Genomic DNA, 22,784 nt, shown 5'->3' on the forward strand with positions numbered 1-22,784 from the left:
TTGACTGCTTCTTAAAAGTTTGCCGACCTTTTTGTAAAGAAACAAGTTTCTAAAGTTCTTTTTGTCAAGTTACTGAATACGGTTGGTAGTAATGGAGGATCACGACTACGACATGGCTGCCCCCCTCGGAGCTGGGGATGACGGACTCAGCGAGGCTACAGACATTGAGACAGATGATCAGATGTCCAAGGCTGATAAGATCAACCAGGTACACACTCCAATTAAACCTCCTCACCCCAAAAAGCACAAGAAAGATAACCGAAACCCTCACGGAGATTGTATTGGCGAGACGATTCTGCAGGCGGTGAACTCACTGACTGCGAAAATGGATACCCAGACTGAACTTTTGCTAAAGTTTGAAAAAAGAATTGAGGAGAACACTGTTGCAATTATTGAGAACAGGCAAAACATTGAAGCTCTACAGGGAAAGATCAGCAAACTTGAAGAGGAAAACAAGCTACTTAAGGAGTCTGTGTCTGAGCAAGCTCGTTATAAAAGGAGATGGAACCTGAGGATTAACGGTCTGGCTGAAAAAGACGGAGAAGATATAAGAGAGGTTGTCATTGGCATTTTAACCCGAGTGGTGCCAGTCTCAGTGGAACAGCTTCGCGGGTCGGTCGACACTGTGCATCGCCTGGGTAAGAAAAGAGACCCCGCCACTTCAAACAACGCTCCACGTTCAGTAATAATCCAGTTTGTGGCGAGGATGATTCGAGATGATGTGTGGAAGCGATCCAGAGATGCCAGGGTCTGTCAGGAGCTGCATATCCAATTTAAGGAAGATTTTTCCAAAGAAGACAGAGAAGCTCGTAAGAAGTTATGGCCGAGAGTACGGGAAGCCAGAGAGAGAGGGCAGAGAGCTTTCCTGAAGGAGGGATATGCACTGATTAACAATCAGAGAGTCGACCCTTAGTAGCCAGAGCTTCCCTGTTTGACGGTTTATCATTCTGCCTCACCTGACGAGTTTATGGTAAAATGCACCTTGCCCTGATTGTATAAAGGACAAAACTCTCATTCCTGCGCATCTTTTGGCTCTGTTTTCTAGATCTAAACATTTCAGACATATTATCTTTTATTTCTTTAAATGCTAGGGGGCTTAAAAACAATGTGAAGCGCAAAGCGGTTTTTCTTTTTTGCAAGGAACAAAAGGCTAATTGTGTTTTTTTACAAGAAACCCATTCTGGGGAAGACGATGTTAATTTTTGGAAGTTACAATGGGGTGATTCAATTTTTGTTAGTCATGGTACATCTCACTCAGCTGGTGTCATGATTTTGTTTAATAGATTTCCTGGTAAAGTTATTGATCATACAAGCGACATAAATGGGCACTGGTTGATTGTAATAACAGAAATCAATGATGAAAACTTTATTTTAGTGTGTGTTTATGGCTACAATGAAAGAGGAAAAAACAAGATGTTAATTTCTGACTTATGCAAACATATTACAGATAGTATGCATGCTTATTCAACTGACAAAATTATAGTTGGTGGTGATTTTAATTTGGTGCCTGATCTTTGGTTAGACAGAAATCCACCTAAGGTTAAATATCACAAGTATGATGACCTGCTTGCCCAGTTAATGAATAGTGCCAATTTGATTGATTATTGGAGGGTTAAAAATCCTGGATCTCTACGTTTTTCCTGGTTTCATGCCTCTGGTAATGGTGTAAGCTCTAGAATAGACTACTGGCTCATATCTGCTTCCTTGGTAAACTATATTAACAAGTGTGATATCTCTGCTTCACCTTTAACAGACCATTGTATTATATCTGTATGCTTTTTACTCTCAAGGCACATTTCTGGTCCCTCTCATATCTGGAAATTTAATAATACTTTATTGGAGAATTCCAAATTTTGCAAAGATATTAGACAATTAATTGCGTATATTGATACCTTGGAAATGTCATCTGTAAGCAAATGGGAATGGCTGAAGTTTAGGATACGAGAAACGGCAATTCATACAAGTAAAAAACTGTCTTAAGTTTAAAAAACAAAGACAACTTGATATTGTCACCAATATTAATAATCTCTGTGGAAAAACTGATTTGTCAGCTGAAGAATGTGTTGAATTAAGTAAGTTGCAGAATGAACTGGATACCCTATATCTGGAAAAAGCCAAAGGGGCCTTTGTACGCTCCCGAGCCCACTGGATTGAAGAAGGGGAGAAAAATACAACTTATTTTTTTAACCTTGAAAAACATAGACAGCTAAAAAAGAAAATTACTAAATTAAACATAAATGGATCTGTTTCTGAAGACGTCAGTCAAATCAATAAAGAAATACATCGCTTTTACTGCAACCTATATAAATCTAACTATTCAAAAACAGACTGCTCCAAATTTTTAAATGATATAAGGGAATTTAATAGAATAATTGATATAGACTTTAAACAATTCATGGAAAAACAGATTACAATTGAGGAGATAGACAAGGCTATTTTGAAGATGTCCACAGGAAAGTCGCCTGGTTTGGATGGGTTAACAACTGAATTTTACAGGTTTTTCTGGAAAGATATTAGAGAGATGCTATTCAAAGCCTTTTTAGAATGTATCCAAACGGGTAATCTTTCTAATACAATGAAGCAAGGCATTATTACCTTAATTCCAAAACCAAATAAAGATCTAACATCTTTGGACAACTGGAGACCCATCACTTTGCTCTGTACTGATTATAAAATATTAGCTCATGTTTTTGCTGAGCGTCTGAATAGTGGACTAAAAGACATAATTGATGAATGTCAATCAGCCTTTGTTAAAGGAAGAAGCATACAAAATCATATAAGATTGATTCTTGACATGTTAGATTACCGTGATTTTATTGACAGCGATTGCCTTATACTGTTCTTAGATTTTTACAAGGCATTTGATACTATTGAACATGCCTTTTTATTAGATGCTCTAAAATTTTTGGGTTTCGGAGATTATTTTTGTAGACTAATTGAGATGTTTTACAGTGATATTTATAGTTCAGTCTCCTTAAACCCAGGACTTAGCTCTAGATTTAAGATCAAACGAGGCATTCGCCAGGGTTGCCCTATTTCCCCAAAATTGTTCATCCTCACTACTCAATTGTTAGCCTTAAAAATGTATAATAGTCCGGAGTTACAAGGAATAAACATTTTTGATAGAGAATTTAAGATTAGCCAGTTTGCGGACGATACAGCTTTGTTTCTTAAAAACTATTCAATGGTTGAAAAAGCCCTCAATGTAATCTCAACATTTTCCAAAGCTTCAGGGTTAGGACTTAACATCAAAAAATGTGAGATTTTACCCATTCATAACTGTACACATAAAAACATTTCATCAATTAGGGTCGAAAATGAAGTGAAATATTTGGGCATATTATTATCAAAAAATCTAATAAGAAGAGAAGATGTTAACATCTCAGATTGCCTAATAAAAATTAAAAAAAATCTTAGCCGTTGGTTGACAAGGGATTTGACTATTTTTGGGAGAAGTTTATTAGTTAAAGCAGATGGTATTTCCAGGGTCATTTATCAGTGTAATTCTATGTATATATCACCTCAAAATATGAGAAAAGCTAACTCCATTATTTTTCAGTTTTTGTGGAAAAATAAAACACATTATATTAAAAGATCCCAGTTAGTTAAAAAATATGAGAACGGTGGCATTAATGCATTAGACTTTGAGGCCATGGTTGGTGCATCTAGGATCAAATGGCTTAAAACATTTATTCTGCAGCAAAATTCATTGTGGTTTCATATTCCAAATTCTCTTTTTAAGCAACTTGGAGGAATTGAATTTCTTTTAAAATGTGATTTTGAGATTAGTAAAATCCCAGTCAAGCTATCTAACTATCATAAACAAACTCTCCACTTCTGGAAAATGATATTTCAGCATAACTTTTCACCCCACGGATCCATTTTATGGAATAATAGGACAATTACTGTTGGTAGGAAATCATTATTTAGGAAAGACTGGCATGAAAAAGGAGTTATCTTTGTAAACGATATGTTAGATTGTTGTGGAGAGCCAATAGACTACTTAGCTTTTGTTAGGAAATTTAATCTTGATTGCCATTACAAAGATTTTGAAAAGGTGTCTAAAGCGATTCCTTTAGCATTGATTCAGTTAATCCAAAATGTTATTAGGTATTCAAAAGTGACCTTTTCGATGCCCACATTAAAGATAAATGAATGTGCCCTAGTTGACTTTAAATGTAACAAGAAGGTTATTAATGATGGTATAAGACAAAAGATTTATTTTGACTATAATAGAGGTTCCTTTAAGATGCATCCTAAGGCAAATGAAAAAACCAGGATTTTTGCTCATTCCAAGTTTGTTAAATGGCCTATAGCCCCTAAAGTGAAAGAAACCCATTTTAAAATCATTAATAAAATATATCCTGTATCTATGTTTCTTGAAAGAAGATTTAAATTTGATGTTGAGTTATGTGTTTTTTGTAAATCAACAGAGGAATCTCTTGAACATTTGTTTGTTTTATGTGAATATTCACAGAGTTTTTGGACTGACATTGGGAACTGGATTAATCTCAAACTTAACGTTCCTTCATTTGATGTTAATTCTATTTTATTTTATGTGGAAAACTTAAATCCAGCCTTCTCTGATGCTATAAATATAATTGTTCTTTTAGCCAAATACCACATTCATTGTAATAAATGGAAAGGTAATAAGCCCTCCTTTTCCTGTTTCATGAACGAATTTAAATTATATTATTCATCGATATGTAAGATCAAAAAATGGAAAACTGCTAGAATCATCTCACAACAGATAGCTGAAAATTTTCTGTTCTAAGTCTATATTTGTTTGGTTCTCTCTTTTATTATTCAATTCATTACTATTGCATACCCCCTAGCTTGTTATCCTCTATGAGAGTTTGTATTCTGAAGTTGTTTTATACTGTTATTGTATTGTTCTTGAACGCTGTTTAATAAAAAAAAAAAAAAAAAAAAAAAAAAAAACTACAAGTCCGCAACCCTAAACAGCGCAAACGGAATTAAAATACCGGCTTTCGCTATGCATTAGGGGTAATGGCGCGAAGTCAGGAACACTGTGGATAATTCTAAGGGGAAGATTTGCTGACAGTCTTATATGGCGTTATATTCTTAGTTTTCTGGCTCTAGCAATCTTTGTATGAAAGCTGCAGTTCTTTCCCAGACTATGTGAATAGTTTATAGAATTGTAGTCCCCCAGTTTTTCCTATTAATTATATCAATGCTAAAGCTGTTGATCTTTTTTGCTCTAAAGCCATATTGTTTTTCACTAATTAATTTATATTTTTCTAAAAATATATTAAATTTTTGAGCAAACCACTTTTCAAGGATTTTAGAAAACAGAGAGCAATGACACGGTCTATAGTTGTTGAATTGATGTATATCTTCATTTTTAAAAAGTGGTACAACTTTAGCGATGCACACTAACAAGTGTAGGGTCCAGAAATTGCCTAGTGCTTTCATGCAGCCTGAATAACAATCAGTTTGTTTTGCAAGATGTTTCACAATGTTAAAAACATCATACAACATATCACGTATGAATGAATCTGTTCAAAAACTCTAAAAGTGAATGAGGACACTCATCCTCTATCAGACAACATTCCTCTTCCAAATGTCCAGCAGCTGCCTTCCTCACTTTCCACATGTTTACAGACTGTTGTTAAAGAAGAGTGGACGCTGCACAGTGGGAAACATGGCCCAGTCCCATCTTTTATGAGAAGTGTTCCTCCCATCAAATTCAAAATTACCTGTTTTTTTCTCATAAAATGCTACATTCTCTCAGTTTACTTAGGTAGAGTGTGGAACGGGATTAAACCTGGGGTCTTTGTTTTGCTTTGTGTAACAGAGTTAAAAATGAACTTCATTAATTATTATTTCTAATTCATGTTATGTTGAGTATTTGTGAATTTTATCTCACTGAGCTATGTTTAATTTGTCATTGTTTTATTGATTTTACTTGTGGGTAACGCCTTTCTATGAGGGGCTATGAGGGGCCGTTAGGGACATTATTACTGAAACGCTCTCACACACACTACTGAAACGCGTTCACACACACTACTGAAACGCGTTCACACAAACTACTGAAACGCCTTCACACACACTACTGAAACGCTCTCACACACACTATTGAAACGCTCTCACAAACACTACTGAAACGCCTTCCTGTTCATTCGAAACGCCTTCCTGTTCATTCGAAACGACTTCCTGTTCACACCAAACACCTTCCTGTTCACACGAAATTCTCTGGTTTTCAGTAGTGTGTGTGAGAGCGTTTCAGTAGTGTGTGTGAGAGTGTTTCAGTAGGGTGTGTGAGAGCGTTTAAGTAGTGTGTGTGAGAGCGTTTCAGTAGTGTGTGTGAGAGCGTTTCAGTACGGTGTGTGAGAGCGTTTCAGTAGTGTGTGTGAGAGCGTTTCAGTAGTGTGTGTGAACGCGTTTCAGTAGTGTGTGTGAACGCGTTTCAGTAGTGTTTGTGAGAGCGTTTCAGTAGTGTGTGTGAGAGCGTTTCAGTAGTGTTTGTGAGAGCGTTTCAGTAGTGTGTGTGAGAGCGTTTCAGTAGTGTGTGTGAGAGCGTTTCAGTAGTGTGTGTGAGAGCGTTTCAGTAGTGTTTGTGAGAGCGTTTCAGTAGTGTGTGTGAGAGCGTTTCAGTAATAATGTCCCTAACGGCCCCTTATAGTTTAGGCCACTGTTATAAGTTTTATAGATGTTTTTCCTGTCAATTTTTTTTGAGTGAACATGACCACTAGTTCGCCGTCCAGTGTATATTCATGCAGCACGGGTTGCTTAGATACCGCTTTTGTTTACATGTTTAGGAGCAGAGTGCATGGGAAAAAGCAGACAGAAGTGGATTAATGTGGTTTTAATCTCTTCTGCAGGTATGTGCTTTTATTTTAAGTTATACGTTTTATTTTCGCTCATTTCTTTAACCCCCCCCATGCATTATATGTTAATGTGGCCACTAGGTGGCGTTTTTCTCCTCTTGTTAATTTACTTCCATTTTGTGAGGAAGTTTGTTGAAACTTGAATTTTAAAAAAAATAAAGAAAATATGTTGCACAGTGTTGCTCTGCGCTGCTGAGGGAGCAGAGTGCATGGGAAAAGGCAGACAGAAGTGGATTAATGTGGTTTTAATCTCTTCTGCAGAAAATAAATATCTCAAATCATCTGAGTGAACTGTCTTCTTCTGCAACCTATATGATCACGGAACAAGCTCGTTACATTTGCCTTTGGTTTGGTTTGGTATTCTTTTTCTTATTTATTCTTATTCTTTTTTTTGGGGGGGGGGGGGGGGGGGGGTGTACTGTCATTTGTTCTTCTGCACCATGAATATGTACGTATAAATTTCTCATTTACTGAGATTTCAATATGTGTGACCAATCACCAGGAGGAGTGACACAAAAAATAACTGTTCTCTCTTGCATAATGTTACATTTCAAGTTTATTTATGTAAGTTTCAGTTTAAAACAGCAATTTCCCCAAGGCTCTAAAATACTTCCAGCAGTATTATAGAGGAGCCCAACAATCCAGTGATCCCCTATGAGCAAGCAATTGGCAACAGTGGGAAGGAAAAACTCCCCTTTGACAGGAAGAAACCTTCGACAGAACCAGGCTCAGGGAGGGGCAGCCATCTGTCACGACAGGTTGGGTTAATGTACTTGGGGCAATTGCTGTTTTGGTTCTATAAAACTACATCTTAAAATTTAGAATACATCAATTGAAATGCATCTTCTGCTATTCTGAGAAGCTTCTATTACACTAGTTGTTATTTGTATTATTTGCAATAGTATCAGAAATAATGACCATCCCTGAACATGTTCTGAGAGTTTTTACAATATTAAAAAGGATGCCGCATGTACCGAAAATCATAAAAAAAGACAAAAAATAAAAACAAAATTTAGCAGCTTCTTTGAGGTTTTCTAGAGTTAGACCTGCAGTCACGCGGTTGATCAATGTCCTCAGGATAGAAATTGTTCCTCTGCCCACAGACTGAGCCACAGCTCTGGCTCCTGAATAAACAGCTGCAAGTGTTGTACTAACTCTAGATGAAGATGTTTCTGTACGTCTAGAGTCCTTTCTCTGAATCACAGAAGTAGGTTGGTCTGCCATGTTCTGAGTTTCTCTCAGTAGTTCCAAGGTTCTGGCCTCAGAAGGATTATCATCTAACTCAGCTTGAGTCGAGGCATTTCTGTGAATCACACAGGTGTGTTGTTCAGCTGTGTTCTGCTGAATTTCAGTCAGGGACTCCAAACCTTGCGTAGGATTTGGTGACTGAGATTGTCCCAGGTTTGATCTGATGAGCTGTCCAGCTTTTTACAAACCCAGGGAATCACCTCAAACGTCAAAATCATAATTGGCATATTTGCGTATCAAGCAAGTCCAGTAGATATTACACTAACTCTGTAATCAAATTCTTTGGTTACTTTTCCAAGACTGTGCTGTGTAACACATAAGAGAGATTTGGCCCTACTTTAAGGGTTTAAGAGCAGAAGATTCCAAACATCAAAGGCTTTGGTGTGACCTCACAGATGAGTCACGGGTTTGAATGGTAACATTTCAGAAGGCTGTGACCAATGGTGACATTGTTGTTACCATGGCAACAGTGTTTTCCTTTAAATAAAAGCTGCTTACAAACTGTGGGCTTAAAATCCACTGGCTGTATGTATAAATACATTTACCATTTAGCCCAAGGGGCGCAGCTATATACTTTCTGAGGTGTATGTGGACACATTTTTAGCCGCCCCCACATGTCAAAAAAGTAACTTAAAGGGCCAAACTGTCATGTTTTTGACATCAAATCGCGGACCGGAAGTAGGGGGCGTGGCCGGATGCGGCCCGCGGATCGCGAGTTTGAGACCCCTGCATGAACTGCAAGTCCGCAACCCTAAACAGCGCAAAGGATGTAAAATACCGGCTTTCGCTATGCATTAGGAGTAATGGCGCGAAGTCAGGAACGCTGTGGATAATTCTAAGGGGAAGATTTGCTGACAGTCTTATATGGCGTTATATTCTTAGTTTTCTGGCTCTAGCAATCTTTGTATGAAAGCTGCAGTTCTTTCCCAGACTATGTGCATTTTTTATAGAATTGTAGTCCCCCAGTTTTTCCTATTAATTATATCAATGCTAAAGCTGTTGATCTTTTTTGCTCTGAAGCCATATTGTTTTTCACTAATTAATTTATATTTTTCTAAAAATATATTAAATTTTTGAGCAAACCACTTTTCAAGGATTTTAGAAAACAGAGAGCAATGACACGGTCTATAGTTGTTGAATTGATGTATATCTTCATTTTTAAAAAGTGGTACAACTTTAGCGATGCACACTAACAAGTGTAGGGTCCAGAAATTGCCTAGTGCTTTCATGCAGCCTGAATAACAATCAGTTTGTTTTGCAAGATGTTTCACAACGTCAAAAACATCATACAACATATCACGTATGAATGAATCTGTTCAAAAACTCTAAAAGTGAATGAGGACACTCATCCTCTATCAGACAACATTCCTCTTCCAAATGTCCAGCAGCTGCCTTCCTCACTTTCCACATGTTTACAGACTGTTGTTAAAGAAGAGTGGACGCTGCACAGTGGGAAACATGGCCCAGTCCCAACTTTTATGAGAAGTGTTCCTCCCATCAAATTCAAAATTACCTGTTTTTTTCTCATAAAATGCTACATTCTCTCAGTTTACTTAGGTAGAGTGTGGAACGGGATTAAACTTGGGGTCTTTGTTTTGCTTTGCCTTTGGTTTGGTATTCTTTTTCTTATTTATTCTTTTTTATGGGGGGGGGGGGGGGGGGGGGGGGGGTGCTTTCATTTGTTCTTCTGCACCATGAATATGTACGTATAAATTTCTCCTGAGAGGGACACAGCACTGCGGCATGTTGAACACAGGAAAGTTTGGACCCGGAAATGGAATTCTACGTTATCACTTCCGGGTCCAAACTCTCCTGTGTTTAATATGCCTCAATACTGTGTCCCTCATTGTTTTAATTGATCGGAATCAAAAACACTCTCAGCTGTCATTTTATCGATTTCCTTGCGATGAGAAAAAGAAGAGGAAATGGCTGCAGTTAATAAGGTATGTTAAAATCTTCTGAATGAAGAAAAGTTTAAGTGAGTTCTTATGTTAGTTAGCTAATGTTGGTAGCGTCGAACAATTAGCACTCACTAGTAAATACCTGGCTTATGGTATTAAGTGAGACAGCCTTCGTCGCCTCGCTGTGACGTAATCGGCGTAGAAATATGACCTTTTGATGTGCAACAATCATTCATCTTTTCGAACCTTTAAGTAAAGGTTCTAATCGGACAGACAGTAAAGAAACAGTGACCTTGTTTCAGCTGCAAAAATGGCTAATATATTTTTTCCGGTGCTTCGGGTGGTCGGCCTACCACTCTTGAGATATCTAATTCGGAGAATTCCAGATTTTTTTCGAAAATGCCGGAGATCCCCCAGAATTAGGGGAAAATCCTGAGGCTGGGGACGATGGGGAAAATGCTGGCCATGTCTTATTCCCACCTCTTGTTGGCATAGGATTCTTTGTCATAAGAGCAGTTATGGCTATTTACAGACGTGTTCATCGTGGCAGGCCTGCAGATGTACTAGGAGCTCGAGTCGGACGGGCCGGCCGAAGAGTATTTTTTTTCATGAATGGATTAACGGATCTTTTAGGAAGAGATGTTACCATAATGATTATTTACACGAATACAACTCGAGATATTTATTTGCTGGTGAGGGACAGAACTGCAGCTACGCTAGAAATATTGTTAGTCCCGCGAAACGAAAGAAACCAAAGATTTTTTCTTGCCATCTGTATTTGTGTTAGATGGTCAAGAGCGCTAAATCCACTCTTTGAAGTAAGGAGAGAGTTTGTGACTGCAGTTCTACACCGGATACAAGAGAACCCACATGAAAGAATTGTAATACATGAAGATGTCATACCTGCAGATCAGCACCAACATCAGCCAGACCCACTGTTTTAAAGTAATGCACAGTTTTTCGATGGTCAGAGCTGAAGATACCTGCAACTATGACATTCAAAATGTAAAGATTCAGTAATTATAGAACCAAAACAGCAATTCCCCCAAGTACATTAATAACCAGCCGATCACAGCAGATGGCTGCCCCTCTCGGAGCCTGGTTCTGCTGGAGGTTTCTTCCCGTCAAAGGGGAGTTTTTCCTCCCCACAGTTGCCAAGTTGTTGGAAAAGTGCTTGCTCATAGGGGATCATTGGATTGTTGGGATTCCCTATAATACTGCACTACAGTATTATAGAGGCTTGAGGCAATTGCTGTTTTAATTTGATAAATTATCATAAATGTAACATAATTTTCATAAATTACGTTACATTTCAAGCTAATTTATTCATTCATAAATTATGTACATAAAATATGTTACATTTCAAGCTAATAACCTTGAAATGTAAAATAATATGTCAATGAATCAAAGCAATAAAAAAAAAACCCTTACAATTATCTCATTTATATTTGTCTGAATCTATAAAATAATGTTACTAAAGACTTGAAATAATATGGTCTCATACACCCCACGCCCCCCTTGAGACTCACCCTGCTTGCTACAGGTATCACTGCCATATAAACAGAACAGCTGCCACATTTAAACATTGTGTCAGACTAAGTTAACAGTTCTTCTGCATATATTTTAACTTCTGTATCTTTACTGTAGATTAATCCAGCAATTATTGAAAATATAAAATAAATGTAGAACTAACGGGATAACATTTCATAACAGAAAACCCTTCAGTAGGCATCGTAGTAACTTAGTAACTAGTAGCTTTAAGCTTAATCTTTAAAGAGGCTGTCTGTCAGCTGTTCATCTGTCTTTCAGCATTAATATGCAAAATCTTGCAGGTTTAATTTCATAACACTTGCAATAGAAGAACACATTTATTTTGTTGCAGATCAAAATCACTTTATTTTACTTAATTTACTTAATTGTAAATGGGCATTAGCAGTTAAGGAGCATTTAAAGCTGAAAGCTGCTCCCACTTGTTAATTGAGTGACGGTGCCTGCACATGTAACCAGGAAGCACCTCTGAAGCCTAATCACAGTCTTTGTGAACCTGTAGTTACATTTCTCGAAAGTGCCACATTACTCGTGTTATTTCTTCTTCAAATGTTTCCCTTTAGCCTGCAACATTGACTGTAACTTTGACAACAACCTTTGTGGCTGGAAACAGATGATTACAGATGCTTTTGATTGGACATGGCAAAGAGGTTCTACTCCCACCCTGATGACAGGCCCCTCTGCTGACCATACTGGTGGTGATACTTTTTATTAACACTGACCAATGATAAACAGATAGTACAGTACCCGTCATAGTTTTGGACAAACTTTTGACTGGTAATGTACATCTGAAGGTAAGGTATGACCATAGAGTGTAGGTGCAATAAATTATTTTATTTTTCTTTTATAGATGGCCACTACATGTATATTGAGGCCAGCAGTGTGAAATATGGAGACCCAGCTCATCTCATCAGCTCTGTGTGCTCTGACCCTGGTCCTCAGTGTCTGCAGTTCTGGTACCATATGTATGGCTCAGCAGATACAATGGGCCTACACATTTACCTGCTCCAAAACAGAACAGCCAATCAGATCTGGAAGAAGAGGAATGACCAAGGAAATATGTGGCACCTGGCTCAGGTGGACATTGAAGCAACCACAGCTTTTCAGGTGACTCATCTCAAGCCATGTACTCAGACTGTGGCCTGCTTTCTACTGACAAATGGTATCCTGCAAAATGTCTGTGTAGATTCTCAGTCATCCAGGTCATAATAGTCTCTGGAGCTTGAAAAAGGCGACTGGACTTCTTTTTGTTTCTTGAAGACGTTTCACCTCTCATCCGAAAGGCTTCTTCAGTTCTCAACCAAATGGTGGAGAGACCCAGGTATTTAAACCCCTGTGGGCGTAGTCCCCCGGAGGTGGTTATGACCCTCTATTGATCATGTGCGTGAACACATGTGCCCAGGTGTGAAGGGGGGCGTGGGTCATATTTAATCAGTGGTTTCAGTTGAAACCAATTTAGGACTCCGCTCCATTGTTTCCTGTGGCCTATTGAGGTCACTGGAACAAAGGTGTGAATGGGGGTTGAGACGTCTGGGAAGGGAGCTCAGGACAGCACTGTAAGCGGGGGAAAGTTGGTGACGTAATCCACCTCCTCTGTTCAATGATGGTTGTTCACAGTGGACATAGATGGCTTCTTTCACTCCTCTTTCAAACCATCTGTTTTCCCTGTCCAAAATGTGAACATTGGCATCCTCAAAAGAGTGCCCTTTTTCCTTCAGATGCAGATGTACTGCTGAATCTTGTCCTGTCGTGGTGGCTCTTCTATGTTGTGCCATTCGTTTGTGAAGAGGCTGTTTGGTTTCACCAATGTAGAGGTCCGAGCACTCTTCACTGCACTGAACAGCATACACTACATCGCTGATCTTGTGTTTGGCGGGTTTGTCCTTGGGATGAACCAGTTTTTGTCTTAGGGTGTGACTGGGTTTGAAGTATACTGAGATGTCACGCTTGGAGAAAATTCTTCTGAGTTTCTCTGACAAGCCTGAAACTTATGCGATGACAATGCAAACTTATCCTGCAAACTTATCAATCAATTCCACTTTATCATTTAGATCATTATTGAGGGGCACAGAGGATCCAATGATCAGTCAGATGTGGCCATAGATGATATAAATCTTATTCGTGGTCACTGCTCAGGTAAGAAGCACATACAAATGCAGACCCCTAATAACACTGTTGCAGATCTGCGTGGTTGCATTACTGCACAAGCTTCTAAACCTGATCTAAATCCAACAGCTCCCCCAAGTGTCCCTGTGCAAACCACTGCAGCTCCACAGCCTCCTATTGTCAATGCTTCCTTCCAACCACCAATAACAAATATCATTGTGGCTCCCACCGTGGAAGAAACAACCAACTTAATTAACAAGGACAATCTTACTGAAGCTCCAGATAACAGACCACCCCTGCACCCAGGTACAGAAATAATTTCATAAAAGCACTTATCCACAACTTTTATTTTCTTACAGTTAATGGTTTACACGGGTCCTCCATGTGTCCCTGATGTAGTCACATGTCTTTCGCTTTTTTGTTTTTTTGGGGGGGGGTTTTACAGCATGCCAACTCCTCTGTAACTTTGAGCAAGACTTATGTCAGTGGAATCAGATGCCTACTGATGCTTTTGATTGGATGAGGCAGAGTGGCTCCACCCCTACTATGAATACTGGACCTTCCTCAGATCACACCACAGGAGGTATTTAGCTTTGTGACAATCCGAAAAAATTTGGTAAACCAAGGTCGTGTACAGTGTTAAACATACAGTAAAAATAGACTATATTTGTGTTTTATATTAACCATAGTCACTCTGTTAAAGCAAATTGAGTAATTTTTTATCCATTCAGTGTAAAAAAAAAATTTAAAACCAGTTTCAGCTCTGACTGTAAATGACCTGAACTTGCAGAATTGGCTGGATTATTGATTCTTATTGTCTAAAAATGGATCTTTAACTCACTGGATGTACATTCCCATTCAGATGGCCACTATCTTTACATCGAAGCCAACAGTGCTTCATATGGAGACACGGCTCATCTCATCAGCTCTGTGTGCTCTGACCCTGGTCCTCAGTGTCTGCAGTTCTGGTACCATATGTATGGCTCAGCAGATACAATGGGCCTACACATTTACCTGCTCCAGAACAGAACAGCCAATCAGATCTGGAAGAAAAGGAATGACCAAGGAAATATGTGGCACCTGGCTCAGGTGGACATTGAAGCAACCACAGCTTTTCAGGTGACTCATCTCAAGCCATGTACTCAGACTGTGGCCTGCTTTCTAATGACAAATGGTTTCATGCAAACGTATCAATCAATTCCACTTCATCATTCAGATCATCATTGAGGGGCGCAGAGGATCCAATGATCAGTCAGATGTGGCCATAGATGATATAAATCTTATTCGTGGTCACTGCTCAGGTAAGAAGCACATACAAATGCAGACCCCTAATAACACTGTTGCAGATCTGCGTGGTTGCATTACTGCACAAGCTTCTAAACCTGATCTAAATCCAACAGCTCCCCCAAGTGTCCCTGTGCAAACCACTGCAGCTCCACAGCCTCCTATTGTCAATGCTTCCTTCCAACCACCAATTACAAATATCACTGTGGCTCCCACCGTGGAAGAAACAACCAACTTAATTAACAAGGACAATCTTACTGAAGCTCCAGATAACAGACCACCCCTGCACCCAGGTACAGAAATAATTTCACAAAGCACTTATCCACAACTTTTATTTTCTTACAGTTAATGGTTTACACGGGTCCTTTATGCATCTCTGATGTAGTCACATTTGTTTTGCTTTTTCTTTTTTTTTTAACAGCATGCCAACTCCTCTGTAATTTTGAGCAAGACTTATGTCAGTGGAATCAGATGCCTACTGATGCTTTTGATTGGACAAGGCAGAGTGGCTCCACCCCTACTATGAATACTGGACCTTCCTCAGATCACACCACAGCAGGTATTTAGCTTTGTGACAATCTGAAAAAATTTGGTAAACCAAGGTCGTATACAGTGTTAAACTTACAGTAAAATAGACTATATTTGTGTTTTATATTAACCATAGTCACTCTGTTAAAGCAAATTGAGTAATTTTTTATCCATTCAGTGTAAAAAAAAATTTAAAACCAGTTTCAGCTCTGACTGTAAATGACCTGAACTTGTAGAATTGGCTGGATTATTCTTGATTCTTATTGTCTAAAAATGGATCTTTAACTCACTGGATGTACATTCCCATTCAGATGGCCACTATCTTTACATCGAACCCAACAGTGCTTCATATGGAGACAAGGCTCGTTTCATCAGCTCTGTGTGCTCTGACCCTGGTCCTCAGTGTCTGCAGTTCTGGTACCATATGTATGGCTCAGCAGATACAATGGGCCTACACATTTACCTGATCCAAAACAGAACAGCCAATCAGATCTGGAAGAAGAGGAATGACCAAGGAAATATGTGGCACCTGGCTCAGGTGGACATTGAAGCAATAGAAGAATTCCAGGTGAGTTACCCATTAACGATGTTACTTTATTTGCCAAGTCTCCTTTTGGAAACCTGCAGAGCAAACCATTCACAGTGCAAGTCTTGCAACAGTTTTATATGTAACATAATCACTCTGTACACTGTGAGACGTATAATTCAATTCAATTCAATTCAATTCAATTCAATTTCATTCATATTACGCCAAATCACAACAAACAGTCGCCTTAAGGCTCTTGTATTGTAGGTAACAGCCTTACAATAATAATGCAATTCATCATTTACCTCTGCATTTTTAGATCATATTGAAGGGCGACGAGGTTCCAATGATCAATCTGATGTGGCAATAGATGATGTAATGCTTCATTGTGGGCAGTGTGCAGGTAATCCTGTTTATCTGATTTAACTGAAATGTTACAAATTAGGTCGGCTCCTACTTTCATCAGAAATTCAAAACCTTCACAAAACAACTTTTTTTTTTTTTTTTCGTCATTTAACTTTTATTCTGAGTGTCTGCCGGTTCTCTGACTGTGTATATGTGTCTTTCCCCAGCACTGTCCTGCCCACAAAATAGTCATTACCCCACTTGTGTCCCCGCGTGTAGTCCAACCTGTTTATACTTGAATGGCCCACCGCACTGCAGTAACAATGAGGCTTGTGTTCCTGGATGTGTATGTGATGATGGATTTGTGCTGAAAAGTCAGGTTTGCGTGCCTCTGCAACAATGTGGCTGTGTGGACAGGAATGGCACCAAACATCAAGTAAGACATTTTGACAATTTTTTTTTTTTTTTTTTTTTTTTTAAGCCTGTCATGTCTGGTAGATCTTGCAAGCAGAACTGTGATCTGAATGCGTTGTTGTGCCAAACATATTTGCTATTTCAAGATGAGCTCTATAGGTTCTCAATAGGCTCTTCTTGTTGATGTTTTAACCCTTTATTTTATTTATCTGAGTTATTTTTCCACATACTATGTAACAGCCAGAGCTGACAGGCTGAAGAAGAGGAAAATAAAGAGAAGAAAAGGGGAGAGAGAAAGGGAGCAAAAAAAAAAAAAAAAAAAAAAAGGGGAAAGAGCACAAGTCTATTAATCAGATAGTTCATCACTTTAACATATAAAAAAATACTATCAATACTTGCAAAAATAAATTTGTGTGTGAAAACAAACTAACAAAGCATGTTTACGCACACCAACAATTTTGTTGAGTTGTGATTGAGTGGGGCGTTTGTGTCTGTGTCATGTTTGTGTCTGTGTCATGGAACGTACTTACCAATGAGGGCAAAACGCTGCAGCTCCACCCATCAGAAGCCAGAGGCAGGTACGGAAAGCCCCCGGAAACCCAGGCCACCAGCAGCCCACCAAGAGCCAGGAAGACCCCGGCACTCAGTCCAAAGACAACCGCACACCTACCCCAGCAGACGGGAGAGGGTGGTCTCAGACGGAGCCCCCCCAGTCGAGGAGCGAGGGGCTCCAGGGAACCCAAGGCGATGGGGAGCCAGCCCCCCCCCAGCGGCCAGCCCCCTGCACTGGCCGGCGGCAGGGCCCCCGGGCCCACGGCACCCAAGGACCGCCCGACCCTCCACAGAGCCCCCCCCACGCCGAAGAAGCCAACGCAGCCCGCACCGCACCCCCAAGGGGGGCAGGCCAGCACCCACGCCAGAACACCCAGCCCCACCCAGGAACCCCAAGGCACCCCATCCCAGGGGGGTAGGGGGGAGGAGGCAACCAGCAAGGAGCGGCCAGGAGGCAAGGCACAAGGCCCAGACCCAGGTCCAGCATACATACAAACACACCCAGACACCCGTGTACACATTTATACACAGATACTCATACATGCCCATACATACTTACCCACACACAGATATGCCATACATACACATTCACTCACCCACCCATACTCACGGAGACGGTGACAAATACACAAAGACACACATTCATCCATAGCTACCCACCCTCTGAAGGCGGGGCAAGTGGAAACCACCCCAGGGCCAACAGCGACCCCAGGACGCCACCAGCCCGGTCCCCAAGGAACCACCCGACCCCTACCCCGGGCGAGACGCAAGAAATCGGGGTGTAAGATGACCCATCCACCCCTCCTCCTCCCCAACTTGTAGGTCTATGTGTTAATGTTTGTGAGTGAATGAGGTCTATAGGGTGCAGTTAAAATTGAGGGGACAGTTATGCCACAAGCGCCAACTGATGGTCGTCAGTGCTTGCCCACACTGCCCCCCTATTTTGACAATTTTGAGACAATCTCTGAATGTCTGATGATCATTACTGCAAATAAAACCAAAAAAAAAAACCAAAAAAAAAAAAAAACCATGAACATATGGTCAAAGTATGCTGACCACATGTTCTTTCTTTTCAGTTCAATGAAAAGTGGTACACTGATCATTGCAGTGAGCAATGTGAATGTGAGGAGGATGATGGAATAGGGAAAATTGACTGTGATGACAAAGATAAGTGTGGTGGAAATGCTGTCTGCCTTCAAAATGAAAATGGCAATTATTACTGCCAGTCTACAGGTACTGTAGAGGCCATTAATAAGCTCTAAAGTGTACCTAAAGTGTGTTTCATTTCGTCCCTATTTATTTAACTTCTCTTGTTTCTCCATAGGCTTCGATGAGTGCACTATCAAAGGGGAGTATAGAACATTTGATAAAATGAAGCATGATTTTTGAGGGGTGAACACTCCTATGTGCTGGTCAGGACCAGCAACTTGCCAAATAACCTTCCAGACATCTACATTGAAGGCATCAACACACCTGCCTTAGGTGATCGTGATGGTCAGCATGAAAGTGAAAGTAGCATTGAAGAAGATCAGAGCAGCAGAGTCGGGGAAGATGATGAAGAAGATGAAGATGATGACAACAGCAAAAAACAAAACAAACACCATAGATTACAAGAGCTTAAGATCAGAGTGTACAATCACACTGTGGAGTTCAAGAAGAATCGGAACCTGATCGTATGTATCAAGAGCATTTTTAACAACACATTCACTTCTTAGCATTTTACTGCATCACAGTGTGATGCTACCTCCACACAAACATTTGTAAAAGCACTTGAGGAGAAACCAGCACCTCTTCACATTTTCCCTTTAAGGTGTTACAACAGTAGCGAGGGACATGATGTTATATGTGCTAAATTATGTTGTGTTATCTTATTCCCTCTCACTTCACACATTTGTATGTATGACAAGGAAAAAGAGAGACAGTGTGTTAAAAATGACAATAACAATATTCCTTGTTTATCCAAGAACAAGACATTGTGTTTGAGTCCAAGTGATGTAATTCTAAGAAGGCATAAAGTAAATTTATATTGTACTCACTATTCAAAAACAGCAATACTTGAGCTTAAATACTGTATATTTAAGCACCAACTGCCCTGAAACTCTGACTAGACTGAAAATGAACAGAAACTCTGAAACTAGACTGATTAGTTCAATTAGATTTTATTTATGTAGCACCACAGTCTCCTCAAGGCACTTTATATTATAAAGTAAAATCCATACAATAATTACAGAGAAAACTCAACAGTCAAAATTGACCCCATATGAGGAAGCACTTGGCGACAGTGGGATTGAAAGACTCCCTTTCAAAAGGAAGAAACCTCTGGCAAAACCAGGTTCAGGGAGGGGCAGCCATTTGCCGCCACTGGTTGGGGGTGAGGGGAGAGAGACATGACAAAACAAGCTGTGGAATAGAGACAGAGATTAACAACAATAACTCATGATTAAATGCAGAGTGGTGTATAAACACATGGAGAATCAAAAGTAGTGAATGAAAAAGAAACATTCAGTGCATCATGGCAACTCCCCAGCAGCCTAAATTCCTCTCAGTGTTACTGGAGGCCAAGGCAATACAGAGTAATATCTGGTTAGACGCCATGTTTCTAAGGTTTGTAGGGCCGAGTAAAATAACTTCAGTTTTATCTGAATTTAAGAAGCAGGAAATTAGAAGTCCTTTATGTCTTTAAGACATTCCTGCAGTTTAACTAATTGATGTGTGTCATCTGGCTTCATGGCCAGATAAAGCTGGGTATCATCTACATAACAGTGATAATGTATACATTCTTTCTAATAATACTGCCTAATGTAATTCTATTTATAATGCAAATAGAATTGTTCCTAGCACAGAACCCTGTGGAACTCTATTATTAACCCTACTGCATAAAGAAGACTCTCCATTTACATTAACAAGTTGGAGTCTATTAGATAAATATGATTCAAACCACTGGAGCATGGTACCTTTAATGCCTGTGGCATGCTCTAATCTCACCAGTATTGAGTGCTGCACTGAGCTCGAGGCCATGTGAGCAACTCTGTGAGATTTTAGCTACACAGCAGCACTTTTAGCTAATTGCATTGTCATTATAATATTATGACAATGAAAATGTGGTATGGTTAAGGATTGTAAACATCATAAATATTATAGCGTACTATACTTGTGATTTAGCACATATTACCATGGAAAATATTGAGCACTGAAGGCTGATGGAAATATGAACAACTTGCACTTACTTGGTAATATAGCCAAGTCTTCATGCTAATAGGAACATTAGGTATACACAAGATTTTACAAAAAGACACTCTGTAGATGTGAAAATTCCTCATTGCTTAATTATAAACTAAATAGATGAAAGTAGATTAAATTTCAAGGTTAACCAAAGTCATTACAGGAATCATCCTGTATGAAAGAATGTCTGTAGTAAATTTCATGGCATTTTCATTCTACAGTTAAGATATATTATGTTGTGTTAAACCTACATTACAATGGCCCATGTGAATTCATAGCAACAAAAAAAATCTCTTAACACAACAAACACAATCATACAAGACTGAACAGTGGAACAAACATCTACATATACTTTGATTATATGATAAATCACACTGACATATTGTTTTGTTTCTCTTCAGGTGGATGGAAAGAGAACTGACACACCCATCTCAGTGACTGGTGGTCTAAAAATCTGGGAACGTTCCTCTCGAATCTACCTACAAACTGATTTTGGCCTGTCGGTGGAGTTTGATAGACACAGCACAGCAGGTAGCTAATTTTTGCCCCCTACAAATCTAATAACATCAGCAGTTGATGTAATTTCTTTAATATGTAATTCCTCTCCTAGATGATAAACAATGAGTTATTTGCTCTGTTCATACAATGAATTAAATCTCACCAATCATATTTATTCTACAGAGATTGTTCTACCACGCATTTATAGAAGGAAGGTGGGAGGCCTGTGTGGAAACTTTGATGGTCAGAAGAAGAATGACAAGATGAAGCCAGATGGTACCATGGCCAGAAGCACTCGAGAGTTTGGAGAGAGCTGGAGAGTGTGAAGGCCAGATGAGACACTGTCCTAGAATGTGGGCAGTGGAGGTCATGACCACAAGTTGAATGGATAAATAAGAACACAAGGTTTTAATTATTTAGATTTTTCTTTAGCTCTGCTTTGCAGGTCTATGACACTGTTTTGCTGTTGCACAAGAAGTACACAAAAATAACTGTTAACCTACTGAAGTCACATTTTTCAGGGACTTGGACATGTTTTAGATACTGAATGAAATTTCTGAGATTTCTACACATATTTGAAAGAATCTTTGAACTCTTAATGATTATCTATCGAATTACACTGTTTGTCACTGTCACACTATTTATTCAAAGTTAATATTGTTTTAGCACATATTTTTTTTTTTTTTTTTTTTTTTTTTTTTTAAAAGCCTGTCATGTCTGGTAGATCTTGCAAGCAGAACTGTGATCTGAATGCGTTGTTGTGCCAAACATATTTGCTATTTCAAGATGAGCTCTATAGGTTCTCAATAGGCTCTTCTTGTTGATGTTTTAACCCTTTATTTTATTTATCTGAGTTATTTTTCCACATACTATGTAACAGCCAGAGCTGACAGGCTGAAGAAGAGGAAAATAAAGAGAAGAAAAAGGGAGAGAGAAAGGGAGCAAAAAAAAAAGGGGGAAAGAGCACAAGTCTATTAATCAGATAGTTCATCACTTTAACATATAAAAAATACTATCAATACTTGCAAAAATAAATTTGTGTGTGAAAAACAAAACTAACAAAGCATGTTACGCACACCAACAATTTTGTTGAGTTGTGATTGAGTGGGCGTTTGTGTCTGTGTCATGTTTGTGTCTGTGTCATGGAACGTACTTACCAATGAGGGCAAAACGCTGCAGCTCCACCCATCAGAAGCCAGAGGCAGGTACGGAAAGCCCCCGGAAACCCAGGCCACCAGCAGCCCACCAAGAGCCAGGAAGACCCCCGGCCACTCAGTCCAAAGACAACCGCACACCTACCCCAGCAGACGGGAGAGGGTGGTCTCAGACGGAGCCCCCCCAGTCGAGGAGCGAGGGCTCCAGGGAACCCAAGGCGATGAGAAGCCAGCCCCCCCCCAGCGGCCAGCCCCCTGCACTGGCCGGCGGCAGGGCCCCCGGGCCCACGGCACCCAAGGACCGCCCGCCGACCCTCCACAGAGCCCCCCCACACACATATTAATGTGCTCGTTTAAGCTAAACAGAATGAAAATGTATGACTGCAAATTGAATCACCATCACTGGATACTATTAAAATAAATAATTGTGTCTGGTAAATAATTACATGCTCATAATGTGTGTTTTACTTCCTGCGTTGTAGGTTTTCTGATAAATCCTTACTGCTCTAATTAAAAATGCACTGCAAATACATTTGTGTTGCTTTGTGTGGAGTCATTTAATTTCAAGTTTAGCTACAACAGCATTCTTGGCATACTCGACATACAT

General features: G+C 39.6%; 1 protein-coding gene across 1 annotated transcript; it reads left to right on the forward strand.

Moving 5' to 3' along the window:
- Positions 1 to 91: 91 nt before the first annotated feature.
- Positions 92 to 21,637, forward strand: LOC115795577 (MAM and LDL-receptor class A domain-containing protein 2-like). The gene is given in 17 exon segments (XM_030751552.1): positions 92 to 809; positions 12,112 to 12,246; positions 12,399 to 12,655; positions 13,600 to 13,684; positions 13,784 to 13,960; positions 14,100 to 14,237; positions 14,517 to 14,773; positions 14,871 to 14,955; positions 15,055 to 15,231; positions 15,778 to 16,034; positions 16,389 to 16,395; positions 16,565 to 16,773; positions 18,380 to 18,536; positions 18,628 to 18,701; positions 18,704 to 18,976; positions 20,927 to 21,056; positions 21,207 to 21,637. Coding segments are annotated over 17 exon segments (3,279 nt in total). The 3' UTR covers positions 21,350 to 21,637.
- Positions 21,638 to 22,784: the final 1,147 nt, after the last annotated feature.

The sequence above is a fragment of the Archocentrus centrarchus genome, chromosome 17 (genome assembly GCF_007364275.1).
Source record: "Archocentrus centrarchus isolate MPI-CPG fArcCen1 chromosome 17, fArcCen1, whole genome shotgun sequence".
Classification (NCBI taxonomy): domain Eukaryota; kingdom Metazoa; phylum Chordata; class Actinopteri; order Cichliformes; family Cichlidae; genus Archocentrus; species Archocentrus centrarchus.